Source organism: Homarus americanus, unplaced genomic scaffold (genome assembly GCF_018991925.1).
Source record: "Homarus americanus isolate GMGI-L3 unplaced genomic scaffold, GMGI_Hamer_2.0 scaffold47693, whole genome shotgun sequence".
In the NCBI taxonomy this organism is placed as follows: domain Eukaryota; kingdom Metazoa; phylum Arthropoda; class Malacostraca; order Decapoda; family Nephropidae; genus Homarus; species Homarus americanus.
The window spans coordinates 315001-341899 of record NW_024716635.1 but is presented as its reverse complement, the minus strand read 5'-3'; the positions used below and the strand labels follow the sequence as shown (position 1 = coordinate 341899).

Sequence of the window (26899 nt, the reverse complement as noted above, 5' to 3'; positions counted from 1 at the left end):
ACATTTGGTCCTAGCACCCGATCCCTCTGAGCAAAGTTTTTCAAGTTTGCGCATGCGCAATGTGATAGTGTGACTTAGCAGTGACGTCATTACCACTCCACCTGACTGCAGTGTTGCCAACGTGCCCTATGCCCGCCGTTAAACGCTCCCGTTCGTTGGAAACGGCGGCAGTAGGTGACAGTGATGCTGACGACTTTCTTCTTGAAGACACGTCAAAGAAGAAGCAGAAACCTCAGAAGTCAGGGTCTCCAGCAGGGGCCACGGCTCCCCCTTGCACCCCTTCTGGGGCTGTAGAGGGTGGACTCCTCCTGTCATCGGGGTCCCCAAGTGAGCTTACATGTGGCTCAATGACCGACCCTCCGCCGACGATGGACATAGGGGATTCCCTTTGTCTCCCTGCCCCGTCGCGCCTTCGTCGTCTCGCCTTTCCTCGGGACTTGCCTCTGAGCACACGGACGACCTGGTTCTTCCGTCACTGCTCTCCACTTCAGGACTCAACACTTCGCCTCCGCCGAGGTCCCACAGCCGTGATAGTCACCACACAAATGGACGAGACGGTACGCCTGCTCACTCAGGTGGGCTTTCCTGCTCCCCAGGGGGAGGTGATGCTGAAGTTCACCACCATCACCCCAGAAACTCGTCGTACCAAGGTAATGGTTCGCCACGTACCCTGGGAGATCCCTATCGACGATCTCTTCTCCCACAACTACTGGACATGGAACGCCGCATCAACCCGGTCTCCAAACGTCCATCCAACGAACTCATCGGCTGGTGGGTGGGCCCCTTCCCTCCGAAGGTGAATGTAGGACCAATTCACAACTGTCCTCTCGACCGATTTATCGGAACCCCGAAAATCTGTGGTCGTTGCCAATCGTGGAAACACCGCACCTGGGAGTGCACGAGGATGGTCGCCTGCGGTTTCTGTGCAGGTCCTCACGACACAGTGGAATGCAAATCGAAAATTCAGAACAAAATCCCAGTTATTCCACGGTGTGTCAATTGCCATGGCAGTCACCACGCCTGGAATGCCAATTGCCCACAGCGTCCTGGCACTCGCCCGGGGAAAACTTACCTTGTACCACTGCCCTCGTCTCTGACGAAGCCCCAGTCAACCAAACCTCACTCCTATCCACCACCGCCTCTTCCATCCACCAAGGATTTCCCATTGATCTCCTCTCCTCTACCATCCCCCCTATCACCCCTACCACCCATCCTTTCTCCCCTCCCTCCCTCTCCCTACCGTTCTTGGAACAAGGTCGTTGCCGGCCCTGCCACACAGTCACCACCATCTCCTGCCCACCCGGACCCCCGCTGTCTCTCACCAGCACCACCACCTCTTACTCAACTGAACCCTCACCGTCCCTCTCCGTCGCTACCACCACCACATGCCCAGTCGGGCCCTCGGCAATCCTCGCTGCCACCTCCAGCTCCTGCACAGGTACACCAAGTTGGTTCTATGGAAACAATCACTCTCCGTCTGGATCGCCACTCCAAGCAAATCAACCTTCTCTCAGCCCAACTCGACTTGTTTGTGAAAACAATTGCGACATTGCAGAAGCAACAACAACTCATTCTGGACACCCTGACCCAACAGGGGCGCACTTTGCAAGCCCTGATGGCCCGCCTCCTTCCATCTCCCGAGATGGAGGATCCATCCCTCGCTCTCCCACTCCTCCCTCTCCATTTATCTCAACAGAATTTGGTACCTCCTCTGGAGCCCTGTCTAGCCCCTCCGACTCATCTCACACCAGAAGCCGTTCCCTCCTCTTCTTACAATGGAACATCCAGGGACTTAGACCTCGCCGGACAGACCTCGCCCAGTTTGTGCTCTCCCATCAAGTAGATGTTGCTCTACTTCAGGAAACCATCACAGACGATGTTACTCCACTCCGCCTCTCTGGCTATACTGTTTACACCCTGCCTCGGTACCGTGGGCAGGCTCATGGCCTCCTCACCCTTGTGCGTAACACCATTCCATCTGTTCGTCTCCCTTCACCTGACTCACATGGACCCCCGTCTGAATTACTTTCTGTCTCCCTTACTCTTGGTGACCGGACCCTTCGTGTAGTCAATGTTCATTTCAAGAGTGATTCTCTGGACCCCCAGGTTCTTCACGACCTCCATGATGGGATTCCCACTATTGTTCTTGGCGACTTTAATGCCCGCCATCCCACTCTTACTCCGGATCATCCCACGCCATGTACCCTTAACGGATCACATCTCTCACAGTTTCTTAATGGGGATGATGATGTTCGCTTTCTTTGTCCTGACGATCCTACTCGCCTTCCCCATAGTTTCCTTGATGTTGGCTTACTATTGAACGGTCATACCTCCTTTCATCCTACCGTCTGCACCGAGCCTGCTCTGTATAGTGACCATCTTGCCGTTACTACCCATCTCCGGCTCTCCTTCTCTGCCCCGACATCAACTCCTTATCGATCCCCTCGCCTTCGTCTCACACAAGATGCTGTTCCTTCCTTTACCCAATACCTTTCTACCTGGGCGGATTCCTATGTTGTCCCTCAGTCCCTTGACTCTTACAGCGCTGATTTTGTTGATGCCGTGTATGACTCTGTCAATCGCGCTACCCCTCCACGCCCTCCCCGTCACCCCAGAAGTGCCACCAACTACTGGTATCGTATCCCTGCCATGAGACATCCGGCAGGTAACCCGTGATCTCCACTCTGCCATACGGAGGTCTCGGTCTCCAGAGGACTGGGAAGACTTCAAAAATTGGTGCTCCTTTGCAACTCAGGAGCGCCGTCGGATACGTGAGGCGGACTGGCTATCCTTCACGGGGTCTCTATCGTTCCAGTCGTCACCCTCTTATGTATGGAATCGGATTAATGCTATACGGGGTACTCGACGGAGGCCTCCTCCCCACCCTGACCCCGCCTCCCTTGCCTGCTCTTTAATGGAGGACTGGGCACGAGCTTCCTCCCCTGAGGCACTTCCAGATCCAATGCAGGAGGCAGTGCAGGCCCGCATCGTTGCGTCTGAGCCTGTTGTTCGTGCTGCTCTTACCTCCCCTGCCCCCACTGATCATCCCATCACACAGTTCGAGCTTGACAGTGCTCGTCGCTCTAGAAAAGACACCTCTCCTGGGGATGATCAGATAACCTACTCCGTCCTCAACGCCTGTACTAATATTCCTAACGGCCCCTTGCTTGCTCTCTACAATATGTCTTATGAACATGGGGTTCTCCCGTCCAACTGGAAAAATGCCACTATTATCCCCATCCCTAAGCCGGGAGATCCTGGGAAATATCGACCCATTAGTCTTACCTCCTGTGTTTGCAAGATGATGGAGAGGATACTCCATCGTCGCCTTCTTCACACCATAGGCGGCTTCCACAACTCCTCAATGGTTTCATTCAACATCGCAGCACAGCACACTCCATTGCTTCCTTTTATTGCAATCAGACTGCCCGCGTCTCCGTCTTCCTTGATATCAAGGGAGCCTTTGATACGGCTCAGCCTGCCCTCATTTTAGCTGAACTTGCGCGGTTAGGGGTTAAAGGGAGACTTCTACAATGGATCGCCTCTTACCTCACTGGACGTCATGCCCGGGTTCGCGTTGAAGGCTCTATGTCTCCTGTTCAAGAAATGAACCTCGGCATCCCTCAAGGTGGAGTCCTGAGTCCCACTTTGTTTAACACTCTCATGCACTCCATTGCATCTCTCCCGTGGCCGACAGAAGTTGTCCACTCAGGATATGCCGACGATGTCCTCCTCCAAGCCCCTGACTACCTCAGCATGCAGGGAGCCCTTGATCTGGTCTCCAGAGAGCGTGATTCACTTGGTTTCCTTCTTTCAACTGCGAAAACAAAAGCCATGTGGCACGGTCGTGTTGTACCTCCACCCCTTCTCTTATCAGGAACGCCCTTGGACTGGGTTAATGAGACAAAATACCTGGGTGTGTATGTAACTCGCACACGTTGTCAGATCCCTGAAGTCTGCTATCTTCGAGACATATGCTTTCGGCGTATCGCTCCCCTCTCTACCATGTGCAGGGGTTCCCTTGGTGCCACCATCCCTGTACTTCTCACCATGTACAAGTCCTTTGTCCGTTCCTGTGTCGACTACGCCGCCCCTGCCCTCGTCAACATTAGTCGGACTGCTGTCAACCGTCTCGAAGTTATCCAGAGGAAAGCTGCTCGTATCATCCTTGGGGCTCCTCAGTGGACACGCTTTACTTCTCTATATACCGAACTTGGTCTTTCCCCCTTACAGGATCGTGTCCAGGAGTTTTACCTAAAAACTGCCGTTTCCATTCTACGGGATCCTCGGGGCATCTATGTCCAAACCAACTTGACTTCTGCTGTCCGAGACCGACCTCCATCTAGAAGACAGTGGCGAGGGTCACTCATCCGAGCCCTTCAGGAACACGACCTCCTGCCTGATATTGTTGTCACCCCTGCTGTTGGTTCGTCTCCTTCTCCCTGGCTGGATTTTCAACCTGAAGTGATTGCCCTCGGTGGACCGCTCCCGAAATCCCAGGTGAACCCTGTTATTCTCTGCAAATACCACCTCTCCAGGATCGCCCACTGGTCCCCAGGTAGGGTCGTCCTCTACACTGATGGTTCTGTTGACCCCGCTACAGGTAGGGCCGGGGCTGGTGTCTACATCTCCAGTCCCCATGCCCCTGAGCCTATCAAACTGTCTCTCAGAGTTTCTGACGGGGCATCCTCCACTCAGGCTGAACTAATAGCCCTCCTTGCTGCCCTTCTCGCTGAGGAAGAAGCAGATGGTTTCTGCCCCTTGCTTGTCTGCTGCGATTCCAGGTCTGCTCTCGACGGGATCGCCTTTGGATCAGGGGAAAATAAGGACCTCAAAACAGAAAACAATTTGTACACAAAAAACGGGAAAATCTTTTAAACTAAAACTAAAAACAAAAAGCAAAATGTACGCTAAAAACGGGTAAAATTAACTTCCAGATAGAAATCAAAACTTTTATCCCTGTGTAAAATTCTACGTGCAAACTTTACCATTTAAAATACCTAAACATTTGTACTTAAAAACTTAAAAATTTAGAAGTGAATGGTCAAGTGTGTAGACATCAGCTATTTCAAATTATGTATAAGAGTATACTGTATATGTATACCTAAACTGAAGCGAAATGTGACTTGTGCAGATATTTAGATACTTAAGAAAGAATTTTTAACATTGGTGAATAGTGATGTGTGTAAAGTTTTCTTCCTTAAAAATATCGAAACTTTAGCACTTAGATATTAAAACTACCAGAAAACTGACCTGTGCAGACCTCCGTTACTTCGAAACACTACTAAACATTTGCACTTAAAAAACAATTAAAAAGCGACCGATAAGAACATCAACTCGGCTAAAATAAGTAAACATTTATACTCGGAAACTAAAATCTCACTAAGAAACGTTACTTTTTACTTTTAATTAACACCTTTACTAGTCTAATATAAGTAGATATTTCCACTTACAAACTTAACACACTTAATATACGTAAAAAGCAAAACAAAACAACAGCCTTCGCACCTGTCTGGCATGGGCGTGGGCGGGGGTTGTGAGCGGGAGGGGGAGAGCTGGTAGGGCGTGGTGCAAGCGCTCGTCGTCATGTAGTCTCCGCCCATCGTAGCCCCGTAGCTGCCGGCTCCCATGTAGCCCCCTTGGTAGCCCTGATAGCCCATGTAACCCGCGTTGTAGGCCGTGGTCACGTCATAGGGCCGGGTCGTCATGGTGTTGTAGCCTGGTTAGTTGTGGTTAGTGGGTTAATTATGGTTAGTGGTGGCTAATAGGTTAGTGGAGATTAATGGGCTATTAGTGGTTAGGGGTGGTTAGTAGTGGCTAGTGGTGGTTAGTGGCGATTAGTGGTGGTTAGTGGAGATTAATGGGTTAGTGGTGATTAGAGGTTTAGTGGTGGTTAGTAGTGGTTAATGGTGGTTAGTAGTGGTGAGTAGTGGGTTAGTAGTGGTTATTGGCGGTTAGTGGTGGTTAATGGTTAGTGGAGATTAATGGGTAAGTGGTGATTGGAGGCGGTTAGTGGTAGTTAGTTTTGGTTAGTGGTAGTTAGTTTTGGTTAGTGGTAGTTAGTAGTGGTTAGTAGTGGTTAGTGGTAGTTAGTAATGGTTATTAGTGGTTATTAGTGGTTAGTAGTGGTTAGTTGTGGTTAGTGGTAGTTAGTAGTAGTTACTAATGTTTAGTAGTGGTTAGTAATGGTTAGTAGTGGTTAGTAGTGGTTAGTGGCAGTTAAGTGTTGGTTAATGGGTTTGTGGTGATTAGTGGGGCTTACTAGTGGTTAGTGGAGATTGACGGTGGTTAATTGTGGTTAGTGGTAGTTAGTAGTGGTTAGTAGCGGTTAGTGGCGGTTAATGGGTTAGTGGTGATTAGTGGGTTAGTGATGGTTAGTAGTGTTTAGTGGCGGTTAGTGGTGATTAGTTGTGGTTAGTTGTGGTTAGTGGTGGTTAGTTGTGGTTAGTGGTGGTTAGTAGTGATTAGTGGCGGTTAGCAATGGTTAGTAATGGTTAGTGGTGGTTAGTGGTGATTAGCAGCAGTTAGTGGTGGTTAGTAGTGGTTAGTGGTGGATAGTAGTGGTTAGTGGTGGTTATTAGTGGTTAGTGGTGGTTACTGTGGTTAGTTGTGGTTAATGGTGGTTAGTGGTGGTTAGTTGTGGTTAGTTGTGGTTAATGGTGGTTATTGTGGTTAATAGTAGTTAGTGGTGGTTAGTTGTGGTAAGTGATGGTTAGTGGTAGTTAGTAGTGGTTAGTAGTGGTCATTGTGGTTAGTGGTGGTTGGTATTGGTTATTGTGGTTAGTGTTGAACATTGGTGGTTAATGGGTTAGTGGTGGTTAATGGGTTAATTGTGGTTAAGGGTTACTGATGTTAATGGGTTAGTGGTGGTTTGTAGTGATTAGTAGTGGTTATTGTGGTTGTGGTGGTTGGTAGTGGTTATTGTGGTTAGTGGTGGTTATTGTGGTTGAAGGTAGTTGGTTAGTGGTGGTTAGTAGTGGTTATTGTGGTTAGTGGTGGTTGTGTTAGTGGTTATTGTGGTTAGTTGGTGGTTGGTAGTGGTTATTGTGGTTAGTGGTGGTTGGTAGTGGTTATTGTGGTTAGTGGTGGTTAGTAGTGGTTAGGTAGTGGTTATTGTGGTTAGTGGTGGTTGGTAGTGGTTATTGTGGTTGAGTGGTGTTGGTAGTGGTTAATGGGTTAGTGGTGGTTGGTAGTGGTTATTGTGGTTAGTGGTGGTTAGTGGTGGTTAATGGGTTAGTGGTGGTTAGTGGTGGTTAATGGGTTAGTGGTGGTTAGTGGTGGTTAATGGGTTAATTGTGGTTAAAGGGTTACTGATGTTAATGGGTTAGTGGTGGTTAATGGGTTATTGATGGTTAATGGGTTACTGATGGTTAATGGATTATTGATGGGTAATGGGTTATTGATGGTTAATGGGTTATTGAAGGAGAATAAAGATGTTAGTAATGTTACATGATACTTATAGATCCAGATGTTAGTAATGTTTAGTGATACTTATAGATCCAGATGTTAGTAATGTTTAGTGATACTTATAGATCCAGATGTTAGTAATGTTAGTGATACTTATAGATCCAGATGTTAGTAATGTTAGTGATACTTATAGATCCAGATGTTAGTAATGTTAGTGATACTTATAGATCCAGATGTTAGTAATGTTAGTGATACTTATAGATCCAGATGTTAGTAATGTTAGTGATACTTATAGATCCAGATGTTAGTAATGTTAGTGATACTTATAGATCCAGATGTTAAGTAATGTTAGTGATATATAGATCCAGATGTTAAGTAATGTTTAGTGATACTTATAGATCCAGATGTTAGTAATGTTAGTGATGCTTATAGATCCAGATGTTAGTAATGTTTGAAGTGATACTTATAGTCAGATGTTGGTAATGTTAGTGATATATAGATCCCGGAATGTTAGTAATGTTTGTTGATACTTATAGATCCAGATGTTAGTAATGTTTAGTGATATATAGTCAGATGTTAGTAATGTTAATGATATATAGATCCAGATGTTAGTAATGTTAGTGATGTATAGATCCAGATGTTAAGTAATGTTGAGTGATACTTATAGATCCAGATGTTAGTAATGTTTAGTGATACTTATAGATCAGATGTTAGTAATGTTTAGTGATACTTATAGATCCAGATGTTAATGTGTTTAGTGATACTTATAGATCCAGATATTAGTAATGTTAGTGATACTTATAGATCCAGATGTTAAGTAATGTTAGTGATATATAGATCCAGATGTTATTGTGTTTAGTGATACTTATAGATCCAGATGTTAGCTAATGTTAGTGATACTTATAGTCAGATGTTGGTAATGTTAATGAATGCTTATAGATCAGATGTTAGTAATGTTAGTGATACTTATAGTCAGATGTTAGTAATGTTTAGTGATATATAGATCCAGATGTTAGTGATATATAGATCCAGATGTTAGTAATGTTTAGTGATACTTATAGATCAGATATTGGTAATGTTATTGATACTTATAGATCCAGATGTTAGTAATGTTTAGTGATACTTATGAATCCAGATGTTGATAATGTTTGGTGATATATGATCAGATCATTGGTAATGTTAATTGATATATAAGATCCAGATGTTATTAATGTTTAGTGATACTTATAGATCCAGATGTTAGTAATGTTTAGTGATACTTATAGATCCAGATGTTAGTAATGTTAGTGATACTTATAGATCCAGATGTTAGTAATGTTTAGTGATACTTATAGATCCAGATGTTAGTAATGTTTAGTGATACTTATAGATCCAGATGTTAGTAATGTTTAGTGATACTTATAGATCCAGATGTTAGTAATGTTAATGATACTTATAGATCCAGATGTTAGTAATGTTTAGTGATACTTATAGATCCAGATGTTAGTAATGTTTAGTGATACTTATAGATCAGATGTTAGTAATGTTAGTGATCTTATAGATGTCCAGATGTTAGTAATGTTTAGTGATACTTATAGATCCAGATGTTAGTAATGTTTAGTGATACTTATAGATCCAGATGTTAGTAATGTTTAGTGATACTTATAGATCCAGATGTTAGTAATGTTTAGTGATACTTATAGATCCAGATGTTAGTAATGTTTAGTGATACTTATAGATCCAGATGTTAGTAATGTTACATGATACTTATAGATCCAGATGTTAGTAATGTTTAGTGATACTTATAGATCCAGATGTTAGTAATGTTTAGTGATACTTATTGATCCAGATGTTAGTAATGTTAGTGATACTTATAGATCCAGATGTTAGTAATGTTTAGTGATACTTATAGATCCAGATGTTAGTAATGTTTAGTGATACTTATAGATCCAGATGTTAGTAATGTTTAGTGATACTTATAGATCCAGATGTTAGTAATGTTTAGTGATACTTATAGATCCAGATGTTAGTAATGTTTAGTGATACTTATAGATCCAGATGTTAGTAATGTTAGTGATACTTATAGATCCAGATGTTAGTAATGTTTAGTGATACTTATAGATCCAGATGTTAGTAATGTTTAGTGATACTTATAGATCCAGATGTTAAGTAATGTTTAGTGATACTTATAGATCCAGATGTTAAGTAATGTTAGTGATACTTATAGATCCAGATGTTAGTAATGTTTAGTGATACTTATAGATCCAGATGTTAGTAATGTTAATGATACTTATAGATCCAGATGTTAAGTAATGTTTAGTGATACTTATAGATCCAGATGATAGTAATGTTTAGTGATACTTATTGATCCAGATGTTAGTAATGTTTAGTGATACTTATAGATCCAGATGTTAGTAATGTTAATGATACTTATAGATCCAGATGTTAGTAATGTTTAGTGATACTTATAGATCCAGATGTTAGTAATGTTTAGTGATACTTATAGATCCAGATGTTAGTAATGTTTAGTGATACTTATAGATCCAGATGTTAGTAATGTTTAGTGATACTTATAGATCCAGATGTTAGTAATGTTTAGTGATACTTATAGATCCAGATGTTAGTAATGTTAGTGATACTTATAGATCCAGATGTTAGTAATGTTAGTGATACTTATAGATCCAGATGTTAGTAATGTTAGTGATACTTATAGATCCAGATGTTAGTAATGTTTAGTGATACTTATAGATCCAGATGTTAGTAATGTTAGTGATACTTATAGATCCAGATGTTAGTAATGTTTAGTGATACTTATAGATCCAGATGTTAGTAATGTTAGTGATACTTATAGATCCAGATGTTAGTAATGTTTAGTGATACTTATAGATCCAGATGTTAGTAATGTTAGTGATGATCCAGATAGTAATGTTAGTGATACTTATAGATCCAGATGTTAGTAATGTTTAGTGATACTTATAGATCCAGATGTTAGTAATGTTTAGTGATACTTATAGATCCAGATGTTAAGTAATGTTATACTTATAGATCCAGATGTTACTTGATACTTATAGATCCAGATGTTAGTAATGTTTAGTGATACTTATAGATCCAGATGTTAGTAATGTTAGTGATACTTATAGATCCAGATGTTAGTAATGTTTAGTGATACTTATAGATCCAGATGTTAGTAATGTTTAGTGATACTTATAGATCCAGATGTTAGTAATGTTTAGTGATACTTATAGATCCAGATGTTAGTAATGTTAGTGATACTTATAGATCCAGATGTTAGTAATGTTTAGTGATACTTATAGATCCAGATGTTAGTAATGTTTAGTGATACTTATAGATCCAGATGTTAGTAATGTTTAGTGATACTTATAGATCCAGATGTTAGTAATGTTAGTGATACTTATAGATCCAGATGTTAGTAATGTTTAGTGATACTTATAGATCCAGATGTTAGTAATGTTTAGTGATACTTATAGATCCAGATGTTAGTAATGTTTAGTGATACTTATAGATCCAGATGTTAGTAATGTTAGTGATACTTATAGATCCAGATGTTAGTAATGTTTAGTGATACTTATAGATCCAGATGTTAGTAATGTTTAGTGATACTTATAGATCCAGATGTTAGTAATGTTTAGTGATACTTATAGATCCAGATGTTAGTAATGTTTAGTGATACTTATAGATCCAGATGTTAGTAATGTTTAGATCTGATACTTATAGATCCAGATGTTAGTAATGTTTAGTGATACTTATAGATCCAGATGTTAGTAATGTTTAGTGATACTTATAGATCCAGATGTTAGTAATGTTAGTGATACTTATAGATCCAGATGTTAGTAATGTTAGTGATACTTATAGATCCAGATGTTAGTAATGTTTAGTGATACTTATAGATCCAGATGTTAGTAATGTTTAGTGATACTTATAGATCCAGATGTTAGTAATGTTAATGATACTTATAGATCCAGATGTTAGTAATGTTAGTGATACTTATAGATCCAGATGTTAGTAATGTTTAGTGATACTTATAGATCCAGATGTTAGTAATACTTAAAGATTCAGCGATGAAAGTATGTTTATACGAAGTAAATATTCATATGTTAGTTAGACTTAAGGAGACATAACTAATGTTAATAATATTCAAAAGATACACAGAGATTCAGATGTTAGAATAATGTTTACAGTTGAATGTTAGGGAAAGGGTAAACAGTGTTGAATCTTATATCACTTACAAAGACGAATGGAAATAAGGTGAGTACAGGTGAAGACTGGCAATGGGTTCTTAATTACACAGGTAATGTTTAATTGATGAGGTCTCAACTCTCACAGGTATTAAAAGCACCACAAAGATGTTTAAATGTATGGGGGGAGGAGTGATTTGCAATGGTAAGGTCAATTTGAAATTCTCTTAGATTGAAAGTTAATTTAAACATATGACCAGAAGTGTAAGAGTGATGCAGGAAGGTTCCAAAATCAAGCAGAGTGAAGGATTATACAGTTCACCAGTGACAACAAAAAGAAACCCTCACCAACACAAAACAAAGTGAAGACTAGTGAAGAGTACTCATGGTCACCAAGACAAAAGCAGAATAGGACGAGGCATTAGATGACTGGCTCACTAGGTCACCAAGCCTATGCAACAATTGGTCACCAAAACGGACCTCAAACGCATATGCCCTGTAACTTAGGACACAAAAGTCACTAGCTCAAGCACAAGTCCAAACATGAATCACCAAGGCTTCCACAAAACTCCAATAGGATGGGTTTTGTCACCATCCCTAGCACCACCATGAACATCACCAAGCCATTACAGCAGTCACCCATATGAGACATGAAAACGAAGACGGGTATATACTGTATGTCACCAAACCAAGCAACACAAGTCACCAAAGACGGGGGCGTGTCCGGGGGGTCTCACCATTCATGTTCCTGAAGTCGTGTGTTCTGTCGGGAGTGGTGGCGTAGGTGTTATCGTGGGGCGGGCAGGCGGGGGCGGTAGGGGCGCGGGAGTAGTCAGGGGTGACGCCGTACTCTAGGGGCCGCGCCAGGCTGAAGTTGACGGGCTCGGCTGGGGAGGAGAAATCTACGGGCTCTGTCTGTTCGTCGATGCCCGGAGGCTGCTGGAAGGGCGCGCCGCCTCCAGGGTAACCCGACCCCAGGCGTGAGGGAGGGCTGTACTCTGGGCTTGTGGGTCCACTGTGGAGAAACACGCACATTATCTATCTAGCCATTTATCTATATCTATATAAAACCTTATATGCATTTATCTAATTCCACCCAACTATTTCTTTTTGTCTTTCTCTCAGTATTCCCTTTCCGTTAACAATGAATATTACTGAAGATAAGAGCAGAGGAAGTAACAGGATACAAGGTACACTAATAACTGAATAACTACTCTAAAAATAACCTGTTTTATCTTCATCACTGGTATATAGAGAACGGTCAAAGTAATAATAACTCTTTGTATTTTGATCGTCAAGTACAAGACTTATTGGGTTACTGAGTGGTGCCAAGTATAGCTGAATACTAATATCTATAGTAACGAGCTTATACTCAGTTTATACAAGGTTAACAGCACTTTACGGGTAACTGTATCCCTGTGTTAATGCTGAACTTAAGTATAGGTGTATCTAATCATTTGTTTTTGTGACTTACGTGTCCAGGTAGGTGTAGGTATAGTACCTGAGAGAGCCGGGTGGGCGGGCTAGAGAGAGGTCGAGAGTTTGGTTGGTGTGCTGAGAGTCGTGAGAGCTGCCTGGGGACACAAGCTGTGGGCCGCTGTAGCAGGGGGACACGCCTGGCCCAGGGTAGTGCGGGGATGTCACCATGGGTCCTCCAGTACCCATGGGGCCCGAGAGGTCCATGACATTAGCCGGAGACATGGGATTAGGGCCCAATGCCGAGGTCTTGACGCTGAGGTTGATTGCCGAGCTGTCGTAGCGGTAGCCGGGGCTGTGGGAGGAAGGAAGGGATGAGGAACGAGTTAGTTAATACACTTGATAGAGGTACAGTACTGCCATAAGAGACTCGCTTTTAATTTTTCTCAAATTTTCTGTAGTTATATTTACTATGAAGGATATTTAAGTAGTTTAAACTTCCTTATTGTATATTCATTCTTAAAGTGTTTATTTACTTTAATACATCGAGAATTACACAAAAACACCCAAAATTGCCATAAAAATCACAGGTGGCAAGTAATTACTATTACAAAACTAATCAAAATTTTCAGAGAACCAATGGGACAAGAAATTACCCCAATTCCAACTTTTTGACCCAAGATCCTCCATCAGCACATAGAAGAATACTTGTATTGAGATTTTGAACAAACTAAAAAATTTCGAGATTATGACAGAAAAACAAATTTTCTCAACGAATCAGGAATTAACTTATCGGCGATGAATTTTGTAAAGAGTGTGAGATGGGACTGACCTTTGGTACATGGAGTTGGGTGGAACTGGCGGCATACAGGCAACAGAACAGGGCGTCGGAGTGTCGTTGAGCTTGACCTCCGCCCCACACGCCTTGTTCATGAAGAAACTGTTGTGGGTGGTGGTGATTGGGTACTCCGAGGACACGGGCGGCTTGAGGGCATCAAAGGGACCATGTGAGAGAAGGGAACCATTACCGCTCACGAGGGGGCCTGGGGTCATGGGGGCGATAGACCCCCCTGGTAAGGATCCACCACCAGCGACGGTGGTGTCGAATGTGGTGGGCGTGGGCGGCATGTGTGGTTGTGAGACAGGGATGGCGGACTGGCGGTCCAGGTCTAGAGTGGTGTAGGAGTGGGGGAGGTCAAACCGCGCCTCACTCGCCCGCACCTCCGTGATGGCTGCAGGTCGGATCAAGCCCGCCTCGTCCTCACCTTTGTAACCAAAGCAGCCCAGCCCCGAGCTCTCCGTGGCCTTGACGCTCACCGAGGAGTTGAGGGAGGAGAGAGCTTTGTGAGGACTGTGACTGTGAGTTCTGCTGTTGTTGTTACTATTACTGCTGTTGTTGGGGCTGGTGGTTGTGGTAGTGCCACTGTTGCTGGTGTTGGTGTTGTTGTTATTGTTGTTGTTATTGTTGGTAGTGGTGGTGTTGTTGTTGTTGGTTGGGGTAAGGGCCAGCCTGCCTCCCCCTGCCACCTCCTCCATGCAGGCCTTGGGAGGATCCTGAGGGCGGAGGCCGGGTGGGTCGCGGGCTGCAGGGGGCGGCAGCGTTGACGTCTCCATCAAGCGGTCACGATCACACGACCGCGCTTCAACACTATTGCTGGAAGTGGCGGAAGATGTTCCCGCGAAACTGGTCGAGCAAATTCCGGCACTTTTGAGGATGGAGGAGGGACTTGCAGCTGATGGAGGGGGTGAAACCCCAGTGAGGCTTGTGTCTTCCTCTGACGCAGGGGAACACAGGGAAGCGAACCCCTGCGGGGAAGGAATACTGACAGAAGTTGTCACTGAAGGTTTACACAAAGTGGAAGACGTTACGTAAGTCTCTGTCTTTGCCACCACTGGCAACGTTAAATCGGACGAAGTGGAGGCAAACGTTGAGGGTATTAGAGATAAAGATTTTGAGGAGGGTCCGGCGGTCAGGTCTAGACTAGTGGGGAGTGACGCTGAGGTCCCTGGAAACACTGGAGTAGAGGAGACAGTGGCTGACGAAATTGAAGACGTGGTGGAGGCTACGGAAGCACTGGCTGCGCCAGAGAGGAGAGGGAGCGATGGCTGAGAGAAGTCGAGCTGCTTCACCAAACACACGGGCCTCAAGAGGTGGTCTGAGGTTGGGGCTGTGAACAAGACACACTGCTATTACACACAATAAACATTATTTCACGTATTATTGCAGTTTGTAATGAATGAATACAGAAGTAGTAAATAATGGTAAAGTAACGCCAGATAACCCATTTGAAATATAATCGTGAAATACTGTTAATTATATGACAAATATGACGTATGATATAGATAAAGTTATGTTATATTACTAAATAAAAGAGTTAATTTTGCATTTTACATTAATTTATACACTGCAGGACTTGGAGGATAAATCACACTGAAATATTCACTCCGTAATTACAGGGATCTGTAAGTCTAATACAGCACCTGGGTGTGTCCTGCACCACATGTCTGCTGTACCACGCACATGTCTGCTGTACCATTCACATGTCTGCTGTAACACTCATACGTCTGCCGTAACACTCACATGTCTGCTGTAACACTCATACGTCTGCTTTAACACTTATATGTCTGCTGTAACACTTATATGTCTTCTGTACCACTTACATGTCTGCTGTAACACTCACATGTCTGCTGTAACACTCATATGTCTGCTGTAACACTCGTATGTCTGTTGTAACACTCATATGTCTGCTGAAACATTCATATGTCTGCTTTAACACTCATACGTCTGCTTTAACACTTATATGTCTGCTGTAACACTCACATGTCTGCTGTATCACTCACACGTCCGCTGTACCCTTCATACGTCTGCTGTACCACTCACATGTCTGCTGTAACACTCATATGTCTGCTGTAATACTCATATGTCTGCTGTAACACTTATGTCTGCTGTAACAGCTATATGTCTGCTTAACACTCATACGTCTGCTCTGCTGTAACACTCATATGTCTGCTGTATCACTCATGCGTCTGCTGTAACTCACCAGTCTGCTGTAGCGGGATGTGTGGTTGCTGCAGAAGGGCCATGCGTTGGCGGGCGTGTCTGGCGGCCTGCTTGGAGGCGGCGGCGACGGGGCAGCCGGAGAGGGAGCGATGGCAGTGGCGGGACTGGTTTACGTGACCCCGGCCGGAACACCCGGGCGTCGGGCACTTGACAATCGTCTCGTGCGCCGCGAGGACTGAAACACGACACCTATGTTACACACCTGTCCATGACCCGATGTGACCTTGTTAGACGCCTGTCTATAACCTTATGTGACCCTGTTATACACTTGTCCATGAACTTGTTGCAAACTTGTCCATGACGTGTATGACGTTAAGCAACCTTATTGCACACCTGTCCATAACCTTGCTACACACCTAAAACCTTAAAGGATCTAGTTACACACCTGTCTAAGACCCTAAATAACTCCTACACACCTGTATACAAATCCACATGTCCCTCTCTCACAAATCTGTCTATAGTCTTGTGTGCCCTCGTTATACACCTGTCTATGACATTATGCGTTATGTGTTTCTTAAATATCTATCTATAACGTCGTGACACACCTCACACACCTGTCTATGACCGTGCATAACGCAGTAACACACATGTCTATGACCCTGCATAACGCAGTAACACACCTGTCTATGACCGTGCATAACGCAGTAACACACCTGTCTATGACCGTGCATAACGCAGTAACACACCTGTCTATGACCGTGCATAACGCAGTAACACACATGTCTATGACCCTGCATAACGCAGTAACACACCTGTCTATGACCCTGCATAACGCAGTAACACACCTGTCTATGACCCTGCATAACGCAGTAACACACCTGTCTATGACCCTGCATAACTCGGTAACACACCTGTCTCTATGCACCATAACGCAATAACACACCTGTCTATGACCCTGCATAACTTGCAACATTAATTTGCCTATGACCCTGCATAAACCTAACAACACACTTGCCCAGAATCTCTGCATAACTCGGTAACACAACACCCGTTCATGACCCCTGCATAACTCAGCAACACACCCGTCTGGCGATCCTGCATGCAATCAGTAACACACCTGTCTATGATCCTGCATAACTCAGTAACACACCTGTCTATGATCCTGCATAACGTAGTAACACACCTGTCTATGATCCTGCATAACTCAGTAACACACATGTCTATGATCCTGCATAACTCAGTAACACACCTGTCTATGATCCTGCATAACTCAGTAACACACCTGTCTATGACCCTGCATAACTCAGTAACACACCTGTCTATGATCCTGCATAACTCAGTAACACACCTGTCTATGATCCTGCATAACTCAGTAACACACCTGTCTATGATCCTGCATAACTCAGTAACACACCTGTCTATGACCCTGCATAACTCAGTTACACACATGTCTATGACCCTGCATAAGTCAGTAACACACCTGTCTATGACCCTGCATAACTCAGTAACACACCTGTCTATGACCCTGCATAACTCAGTAACACACATGTCTATGACCCTGCATAACTCAGTAACACACCTGTCTATGACCCTGCATAACGCAGTAACAACACACATAAGCCCATGACCCTGCATAACCCAGTAACACACATGTTCATGACCCTGCATAACTCAGTAACACACCTGTCTATGATCCTGCATAACTCGGTAACACACCTGTCTATGATCCTGCATAACTCAGTAACACACCTGTCTATGACCCTGCATAACTCAGTAACACACCTGTCTATGATCCTGCATAACTCGGTAACACACCTGTCTATGATCCTGCATAACTCGGTAACACACCTGTCTATGATCCTGCATAACTCAGTAACACACATGTCTATGACCCTGCATAACTCAGTAACACACATGTCTATGACCCTGCATAACTCAGTAACACACATGTCTATGACCCTGCATAACGCAGTAACACACCTGTCTATGACCCTGCATAACTCAGTAACACACCTGTCTATGATCCTGCATAACCACATGTCTATGACCCTGCATAACTCAGTAACACACATGTCTATGACCCTGCATAACTCAGTAACACACCTGTCTATGACCCTGCATAACGCAGTAACACACCTGTCTATGACCCTGCATAACTCAGTAACACACATGTCTATGACCCTGTATAACTCAGTAACACACCTGTCTATGACCCTGCATAACTCAGTAACACACATGTCTATGACCCTGCATAACGCAGTAACACACATGTCTATGACCCTGCATAACTCAGTAACACACATGTCTATGACCCTGCATAACTCGGTAACACACATGTCTATGACCCTGCATAACTCAGTAACACACATGTCTATGACCCTGCATAACTCAGTAACACACATGTCTATGACTCTATATAACCAAGGATTCTGTGAGAATAGCTCACTCCAATGGGTGAACGCATTCACTGCCCAATGTGGCGCCGCCAAGCGACCGGAGAGTAAACCAAATAAACACCAAGCAGGAGATAAAGGGACGAAGATGAAGAACTCAGCGACATCCCGTTTTTCTAATGTTTTGTTAATTTTTTAGCAGCTGCAATGGGACCCCGGTACTGTGCACCTATTAAATGCTCTACCAACTCTGTAAGGAACAGAAGCCTGTCTTCTTTTGATTACTGAAATATCCAGAGGCGAGTCTTGCACTTACTTCTGTCAATGTTGACTGTTTATTAGTTTTTATGAGCATTTTATTTTAATGCATTTAGTAGCCTACTGATAACGTTCCACTCTTCAGAATTGCTAGTTATCAGAGTTTCATTAGGATATACAAGATGAGCGGGATACTGTTGGATTGTCGAAAATATAAGGCAGGAACTTTGAAGTTTTGGGTCATTATTCGTTTTAGGACCACCCACGACTTTTTGGACGAAATTTTGTTTTCCTGTATATTTCGATGTGTTTGAGTGGACTTCATATTCATTTCTTGGGTTAATTAATGAGAACCTTACAAACCCAATCCAAATTATGTGGTAAAAACACAAAAAATAACCTAACGAAATCTAACCTAACGTATGTTTACCTACCTAACCTAACTATACCTAACCTATCCTATACTTAACCTAACTTTACCTTTGTCTTGGCAATTTTGTGTAGTTTCGTGAAAACCAAACCGTTAGAATTTGTAAAGTACTGTACAACTACTAAAATTTTGTAGCCTAAACAAAGGACCCTATATTCATGCTGAACTGTATACGTAGCTGTATAACTGTACTTGGACAGTTTATATACATTAAAATTTCACTGAAAAAAGATTATCATAACTATTATTTCAACTGGGAATAATGTAGCCTGATCTTCAAACCTTTTGCCACTGTGGGAGCCGAATCTTAAAACCTACAGTCTTAAATTCCCAGCAATAAAGTGGTAGTTGTGTAGTTTTGAAGCAGTTCTGAACCCTTTTAAAAGCGTTGGTCATCAATAAACTAGCGAGCACAATATAAGATGTGAAAAAGTGGTGTCACTGTCAACTCTGTTATCAACTTGAAAATATTGTGATGTTCTCTATGTCACCGCTAAAATGGTAGCCTGTTAAAAACACTACAATAAAGTGCATTGATTAACTGTCTGCGATATATTTGTTCATATTAAATGGTGTAAAGCTGTAGCTATAACCATCGCTCTTAAGGAAGAATCGAAGGGAGAATAATCCCTTAAGTAGGCAAATAATGATCTTTTACAACAAAATAATCAATATGTTGCTTTGATAAATTATCCCTAGATATCAAAAGTGAGATATCATTAACCTATTAACTATATAAATTGTTTTTATTGAATAGTTTGGTGTTTGCGCACAATATCATGTAAGGAGGCACAATGGGCATAATGTGTTTTTTACTTTCCGGCCGCTTGGTGACGCCACCGTTGCGGAGGATAAAAAATTAACATATAGTGAGTTATTCTCCTAGTCTCAGAATCCTTGATGTAACTCAGTAAAACATGTTTATGACGATATAACTCAGTAATACATCTGCCTATGACTATATAACTCAGTAATACATCTGCCTATGACTATATAACTCAGTAATACATCTGTCTATGACTATATAACTCAGTAATACATCTGTTTATGACTATATACTCAGTAACACACCTGTTTATGACTATATAACTCAGTAATACATATGTCTATGACTATATAACTCAGTAACACACCTTTCTATGACTATATAACTCAGTAACACACCTTTCTATGACTATATAACTCAGTAACACACCTGTCTATGACTATATAGCTCAGTAGCACATCTGTCTATGACTATATAACTCAGTAACACATCTGTCTATGACTATATAACTCAGTAACACATCTGTCTATGACCATATAACTCGGTAACACATCTGTCTATGACTATATAACTCAGTAACACATCTGTCTATGACTATATAACTCAGTAACACATCTGTCTATGACTATATAACTCGGTAACACATCTGTCTATGACTATATAACTCAGTAATACATCTGTCCATGACTATATAACTCAGTAACACACCTTTCTATGACTATTTAACTCAGTAACACACCTGTCTATGACAATATAGCTCAGTAGCACTTCTGTTTATGACTATATAACTCAGTAGCACATCTGTCTATGACTATATAACTCAGTAACACATCAGTCTATGACTATATAACTCAGTAATACATCTGTCCATGACTATATAACTCAGTAACACATCTGTCTATGACTATGTAACTCAGTAAAACATGTTTATGACGATATAACTCAGTAATACATCTGCCTACGACTATATAACTCAGTAATACATCTGTCTATGACTATATAACTGAGTAACACACCTTTCTATGACTATATAACTCAGAAACACATGTCTATGACAATATAGCTCAGTAGCGCATCTGTTTATGACTATATAACTCAGTAGCACATCTGTCTATGACTATATAACTCAGTAACACATCTGTCTATGACTATATAACTCAGTAACACATCTGTCTATGACTATATAACTCTGTAACACACCTGTCTATGACTATATAACTCAGTAAAACATCGGCCTATGACTATATAACTCAGTAATACATCTGCCTATGACCACATAACTCAGTAATACATCTGCCTATGACCATATAACTCATTAATACATATATTAATGACTATATAACTCAGTAACACATCTGTCTATGGCTATATAACTCAGTAAAACATGTTTATGACTATATAACTCAGTAATACATCTGCCTAAGACCACATAACTCAGTAATACATCTGCCTATGACTATATAACTCAGTAATACATCTGCCTATGACCACTTAACTCAGTAATACATCTGCCTATGACTATATAACTCAGTAATACATCTGCCTATGACCACATAACTCAGTAATACATCTGGCTATGACTATAGAACTCAGTATTACATCTGCCTATGACTATATAACTCAGTAATACATCTGCCTATGACTATATAACTCAGTAAAGCATCTGTCTATGACTATATAATTCAGTAACACATCTGTCTATGACTATATAACTCAGTAACACATCTGTCTATGACTATATAACTCAGTAAAACATGTTTATGACTATATAACCCAGTAATACATCTGCCTATGACTATATAACTCAGTAATACATCTGCCTATGACTATATAACTCAGTAATACATCTATTAATGACTATATAATTCAGTAAAACATCTGTCTGACTATATAATTCAGTAACACATCTGTCTATGACTATATAACTCAGTAACACATCTGTCTATGACTATATAACTCAGTAACACATCTGTCTATGACTATTTAACTCAGTAAAACATGTTTATGACTATATAACCCAGTAATACATCTGCCTAAGACCACATAACTCAGTAATACATCTGCCTATGAATATATAACTCAGTAATACATCCACCTATGACTATATAACTCAGTAATACATCTGCCTATGACTATATAACTCGGTAATACATCCGCCTATGACTATATAACTCAGTAATACATCTGCCTATGACTATATAACTCAGTAATACATCTATTAATGACTATATAACTCGGTAACACACCTGTCTATGAACCTTAATACATTATAATGTTTGAGATGACTTTATGACATGATAAATATTGTCTATACTGTTAATAGACAGAATTACGGTGAATGACAGTAATTTAATGAAAGAAAACAAAAAACTAAAAGTATAATAAATGGTTAATAATTCTTCTAAGAAAATCCAGTGAGTGTCAACATTGCCTGGTATTAGGTTCGTGAAAATAATATGGCGGAATAACCTTGTTGATGACTCTACTGCTCTGGGTTGACTTTGTGATGTAACTGATCTGAATAGAGTGTTACATCTACGACAATACTACAGGTAAAACAATATGGCGGAAGAAGCAGGTAGTGACTCACTTTCTGGGGTGACCTTGTCCTTTTTGGGGCAGCCTGAGAGAGAACGATGGTGGGAGTAGAGGCCGGTGGCGTGACCCGTCCCGTTACATCCCGGCGTAGGGCACTTACTGCTCTCTGTAACACCCATAACACTGTGTTAATACTGTACTGGTCTCTGTAACACCCATAACACTGTGTTAATACTGTACTGGTCTCTGTAACACCCATAACACTATGATGATGATGATTATGATGATGATGACGGGTGGTGGTGGTGATGATAGTGAGGGTAATGAAAATGAGGGTGGAAGTACATTACGTATGAACGAACACAAAACACGTATAAACAAAGAAACACACATACAGCACAACACCCCCCTTCCCCCACACACAACACCCTCCCCATACACACACCAACACCCGCTCCGTCAACCCCTTTAGTTCTAACCATCTGAAAATAACCAACTTAGTCTCCTATGCTCTTTTCACAACAACAATAATGCAGAAAACTCAAAATGTCACGGATACATCAAGTGAAAGATTAGCCTATAACAAGAAGGAGGAGGAGGTCGATACACGAGTTCTTATGTCACCTTCTCGTGCCTGAAGACCATCGATATATCTGAACCAAACATGGGAGTGTGTGTGTGTGTGTGTGTGTGTGTGTGTGTGTGTGTGTGTGTGTGTGTGTGTGTGTGTGTGTGTGAAGGAATGTTGATGCAAAAATCCCCTCTAAATCTAGGTCTTGATATCACACCCCCGCCCACTTTCCCAGCCGAAGTATATTGCAGTCTGTAACCATTGAAACTTAAGTTAATAAATAAATAAATAAATAAATAAAACTTTTAATCTCGTCCGTCGGGTAGTGCACACACTGATTGGTTAAAACTACTAACTTTTTAAAAAATATTTGACCTTTGACCTCTTTAGACTTTTGATGGAGGTCAAAATGAAGATAATAAATAATTAGTAATGTGGTCCGGGTGTTCTTAGGAAATTTTCAAGATGTTAGGTCAAGATTTTTAAAGATTAGAAGAGTTATGTTTCCTGGTGGGGTGAAATATACAGGAAAAAGACGTGTTTTCTCTCCTTATGGAAAGAAGAAGACAGAACAAAGAAGGAGAATGGAGAAGGAGAAGAAGGAGAAAAGAGGAGGAGGAGAAGGAAAAAAGAGGAGGAGGAGGAGAAGAAAGGAGGATAAGGAGAAAAAAGGTGAAAGGAGGAGGAAGAAAAGAGAAAGGAGGATGGGGAGAAAGGAGGACAAAATGAGAACAGAGGAGAGAAAGGAGGAGGAGGAGAAAGAAAGAGTAAGAGGAGAAAGAAGGATGAGGAGAAAAAAGGAGAAAGAAGAAGAAAAAATAGGAGGAATGGATTAGGGTGGGAGAGGGTTAGGGGACAGACAGATGAACGGGGACGTGAGAGGACAGAGGGAGGAACACGGTGCATTCCATCAAAGAGACTAGAGGATGAAGACATGTTCTTATGTTAGCCTCGGGGCCTCAAAGGGGGAGGGGAAAGGGGGTTAGATGATGGGGGAGGGTATAAAGGAAAGGGGGGAGGAGAAAGGAAAGGGGGAGGAGACAGGGAAGAAGGGTAGGTGGGTGTTTGTCCTCTCGTGTTCAGCCTCCCCATCATCTTCCTCCTACTCTTCCTCCTACTCCTACTCTTCCTGCATCAGTAAATCACTCCCGCGGTAAAACGGACGATAACAGGGGTTTTATTTTCATTTTTTTTTTGGCCCTCCCTCCTCGTGTTCATCTCAAGGGGAGCAAAATCCCGACAGATATATATTTTTTTTTTACACCGTGGCCTTAACTAAAGATCAAATTTCCCCCGTCAACACAGTGAAGGAATGGCTATGATAATATATGAAAAGTAGCCCCAAAAGTAGACCCCTCTGAGGCCCACCACGCTGTAAAAAGGGCGCGATAATTAAAAGAGGAGAGAGAGAGAGAGAAGAAAAAAAAAGAAGTGGTTTAAATGGAAAAGTTAGGGGGAGAGGCTATTTTACTGGGAGCCATGAGTGTGTGGGAGGGGGTGGGGGGGTGGTGAGGGAGAAGTGAGGGTGAATGGGGAGGAGAGTGGTGAGGTTGAAGTGAGATGGGACGGTGGTAAGGAATGGGCGTGAGGGAGGAGGGTGGTGAGTGAGGTGGAGGAGGTGAGAATGAGTGGGGGAGGGTGGTGAGTGTGGGGTGGAGAGGTGGAAGGGTGAGTGAGGGGGAAGGATGGGGGTGGAGTGGGGGGGGGAGGGGTGGTGGGGAGGAGAGTGGGAGGTGGATGGGGGAGAGGGTTAGGAGGAGATGGGGGAACAGGAAGAAGTGGATTTGGAGAAAAGAATTGAAGGGGATGAGGAAAGGGCAGGAGAGAAAAGCGTAGTGGGAAGGGTTCTTTATGAGGCAATAATGTAGGACTGGAGATGATAATACCACTCATAGAGTCCTCAGCCATCAAACCTCAAGTCCGTACCCCCTCTTCACTATCTTCACCCCAGAAGACCTACATCACACCCAACTTTTTTAACAATTAGCCATTTTTTCCCTCAGAGATTCTTAATGAACAAAATCATAATTAATCGAGTAATTAATTCTGATAGCGGGTGTGCCATTGATGTAGTCCCCTGAAGCTATTTTAGGCTCAAGTATTGATAGTGGCAGAGTTATTATTATTATTTATTTAATTTTTTTTTAAAGGTGTTCTTGTTTCGTTGAGTCGGATTCGGATTCTGTTGGATTTTTTTTTTTGGTAGTGAAGGTAAATAAATAATGTGTTCAAGGGAGTAGGGGTTAGGTTAGGTTTTGTATATAAACACATATGTGAAAGTGCAAACACAAACACACACACACACACACACACACACACACACACACACACACACACACACACACACACACACACACACACACACACACACACACACACACACACACACACACATATCATGGGACAGGCCTACCATACATCCATACACCATGAACACATCACCAACCACACCACGAGTACCACACCACCACTCCCATAACTACCACATAACCACTCCCACTCCACAATACCACATCACCATCCACATGACTACCACACAACCACGACACAGCACCACAACTCAACCCCCACAACTACCACACAACCACCCCTACAGTACCACACCACCTCCCCTAGAACTACCACACAACCACCCCTACAGTACCACACCACCTCCCCTACAACTTCTACACAACCCTACATTTCCACATACCACACCTCCCCTACAACTACCACACAACCACCCCTACAGTACCACACCACCTCCCCTACAACTACCACACAACCACCCCTACAGTACCACACCACCTCCCCTACAACTACCACACAACTACCCCTTAACCACCACACTACAGCTTCTCAAATGCCTCTATGAATGTATTTTATTTTTCCTATACTACTCAAGATTATTGGGTCTACTATATGCTTTATCTCTTTCCTAATCCTAGAAAAAAATCGACATTACATAAACTTTCAAATGGAAGCTAATATGGCGACGAGAGAATAGCATCACTAAGTTAAAGAAATAGGATAAAAGCGACAATAAATGGGGTAGAAAAGAAGAGAAGTTGAGAAGAATGGAGGAGAGAGACAGAGCAACAAGGCAAACGTACGTGCGTTCGTACGTGTGTGTGTGTGTGTGTGTGTGTGTGTGTGTGTGTGTGTGTAATTAATAGTTTATTTACAGGTCGAAATCGATAACAGGCAGACGATTTTTGCGTTTCATGTATCCAGCCATCCTGTACTGTCCTGTCACTAACCTGCCATCCTGTACTGTCCTGTAAACTATAACCCTCTACCTCTCACTTTGTTCCCTCTACCTCTCACTTTGTTCCCTCCATCTCTCACTTTGTTCTCTCTACCTCTCACTTTGTTCCCTCCATCTCTCACTTTGTAACCTCCAACTCTGACTTTCTACCCTCCACTTCCCAATTTGTTCCCTCTATCTCTCACTTTCTACCCTCCACCTCTCACTTTCTAACATCTACCTATCACTTTGTTCCCTCCATCTATCAATTTGTAACCTCCAACTCTGACTTTTTAACCCCCCACTTCTCAATTTGTTCCCTATATCTCTCACTTTCTACCCTTCACCTCTGACTTTGTTCCCTTCCATCTCTTTCTTTGTTCCCTTCCATCTCTCATTTTGTTCCCTCTACCTCTCTCTTTGCTCCTTCCACCTCTCACTTTCTACACTTCTTCAATATTTCTCCTTTTCCTTGCCTCCCTTTCTCTCCCTTCTCACTCCACCCCATTCTCCCCTCACTCTCCTCTCTCATCTCCCCTTCCTCTGTACCCTTTTACCTCCACTCCTCCTCCTCTTCCTTCCCTTTCACCTCTTCCATACCTCACTCTTCTCCTCCATTTCCGACCTCTCATCTCCCATACTTATCCGCCCCCCCCCTCACTCTTGCCTCACTCTCATCCCTCTTATCCACGCTTCCCTCACTTCTCACCCCCTGTCC

The 26899-nt window shown here is 42.5% G+C and overlaps 1 protein-coding gene across 6 annotated transcripts in view; it reads right to left on the bottom strand.

Moving 5' to 3' along the window:
- LOC121858185 (myelin transcription factor 1-like) overlaps nt 1-26899 on the bottom strand; it is a 63661-nt gene that overhangs the window by 25122 nt on the left and 11640 nt on the right. For all 6 annotated transcript variants that reach the window (XM_042354396.1, XM_042354399.1, XM_042354398.1 and 3 more), the window contains exons 2-7: nt 22437-22550; nt 16040-16234; nt 13831-15166; nt 13084-13353; nt 12320-12597; nt 5509-5719 (exon numbers count right to left, since the gene is read on the bottom strand). In XM_042354396.1, coding sequence (XP_042210330.1) covers nt 5509-5719; nt 12320-12597; nt 13084-13353; nt 13831-15166; nt 16040-16234; nt 22437-22550 — 2404 coding nt within the window. The remainder of the gene's footprint in view (nt 1-5508; nt 5720-12319; nt 12598-13083; nt 13354-13830; nt 15167-16039; nt 16235-22436; nt 22551-26899) is intronic.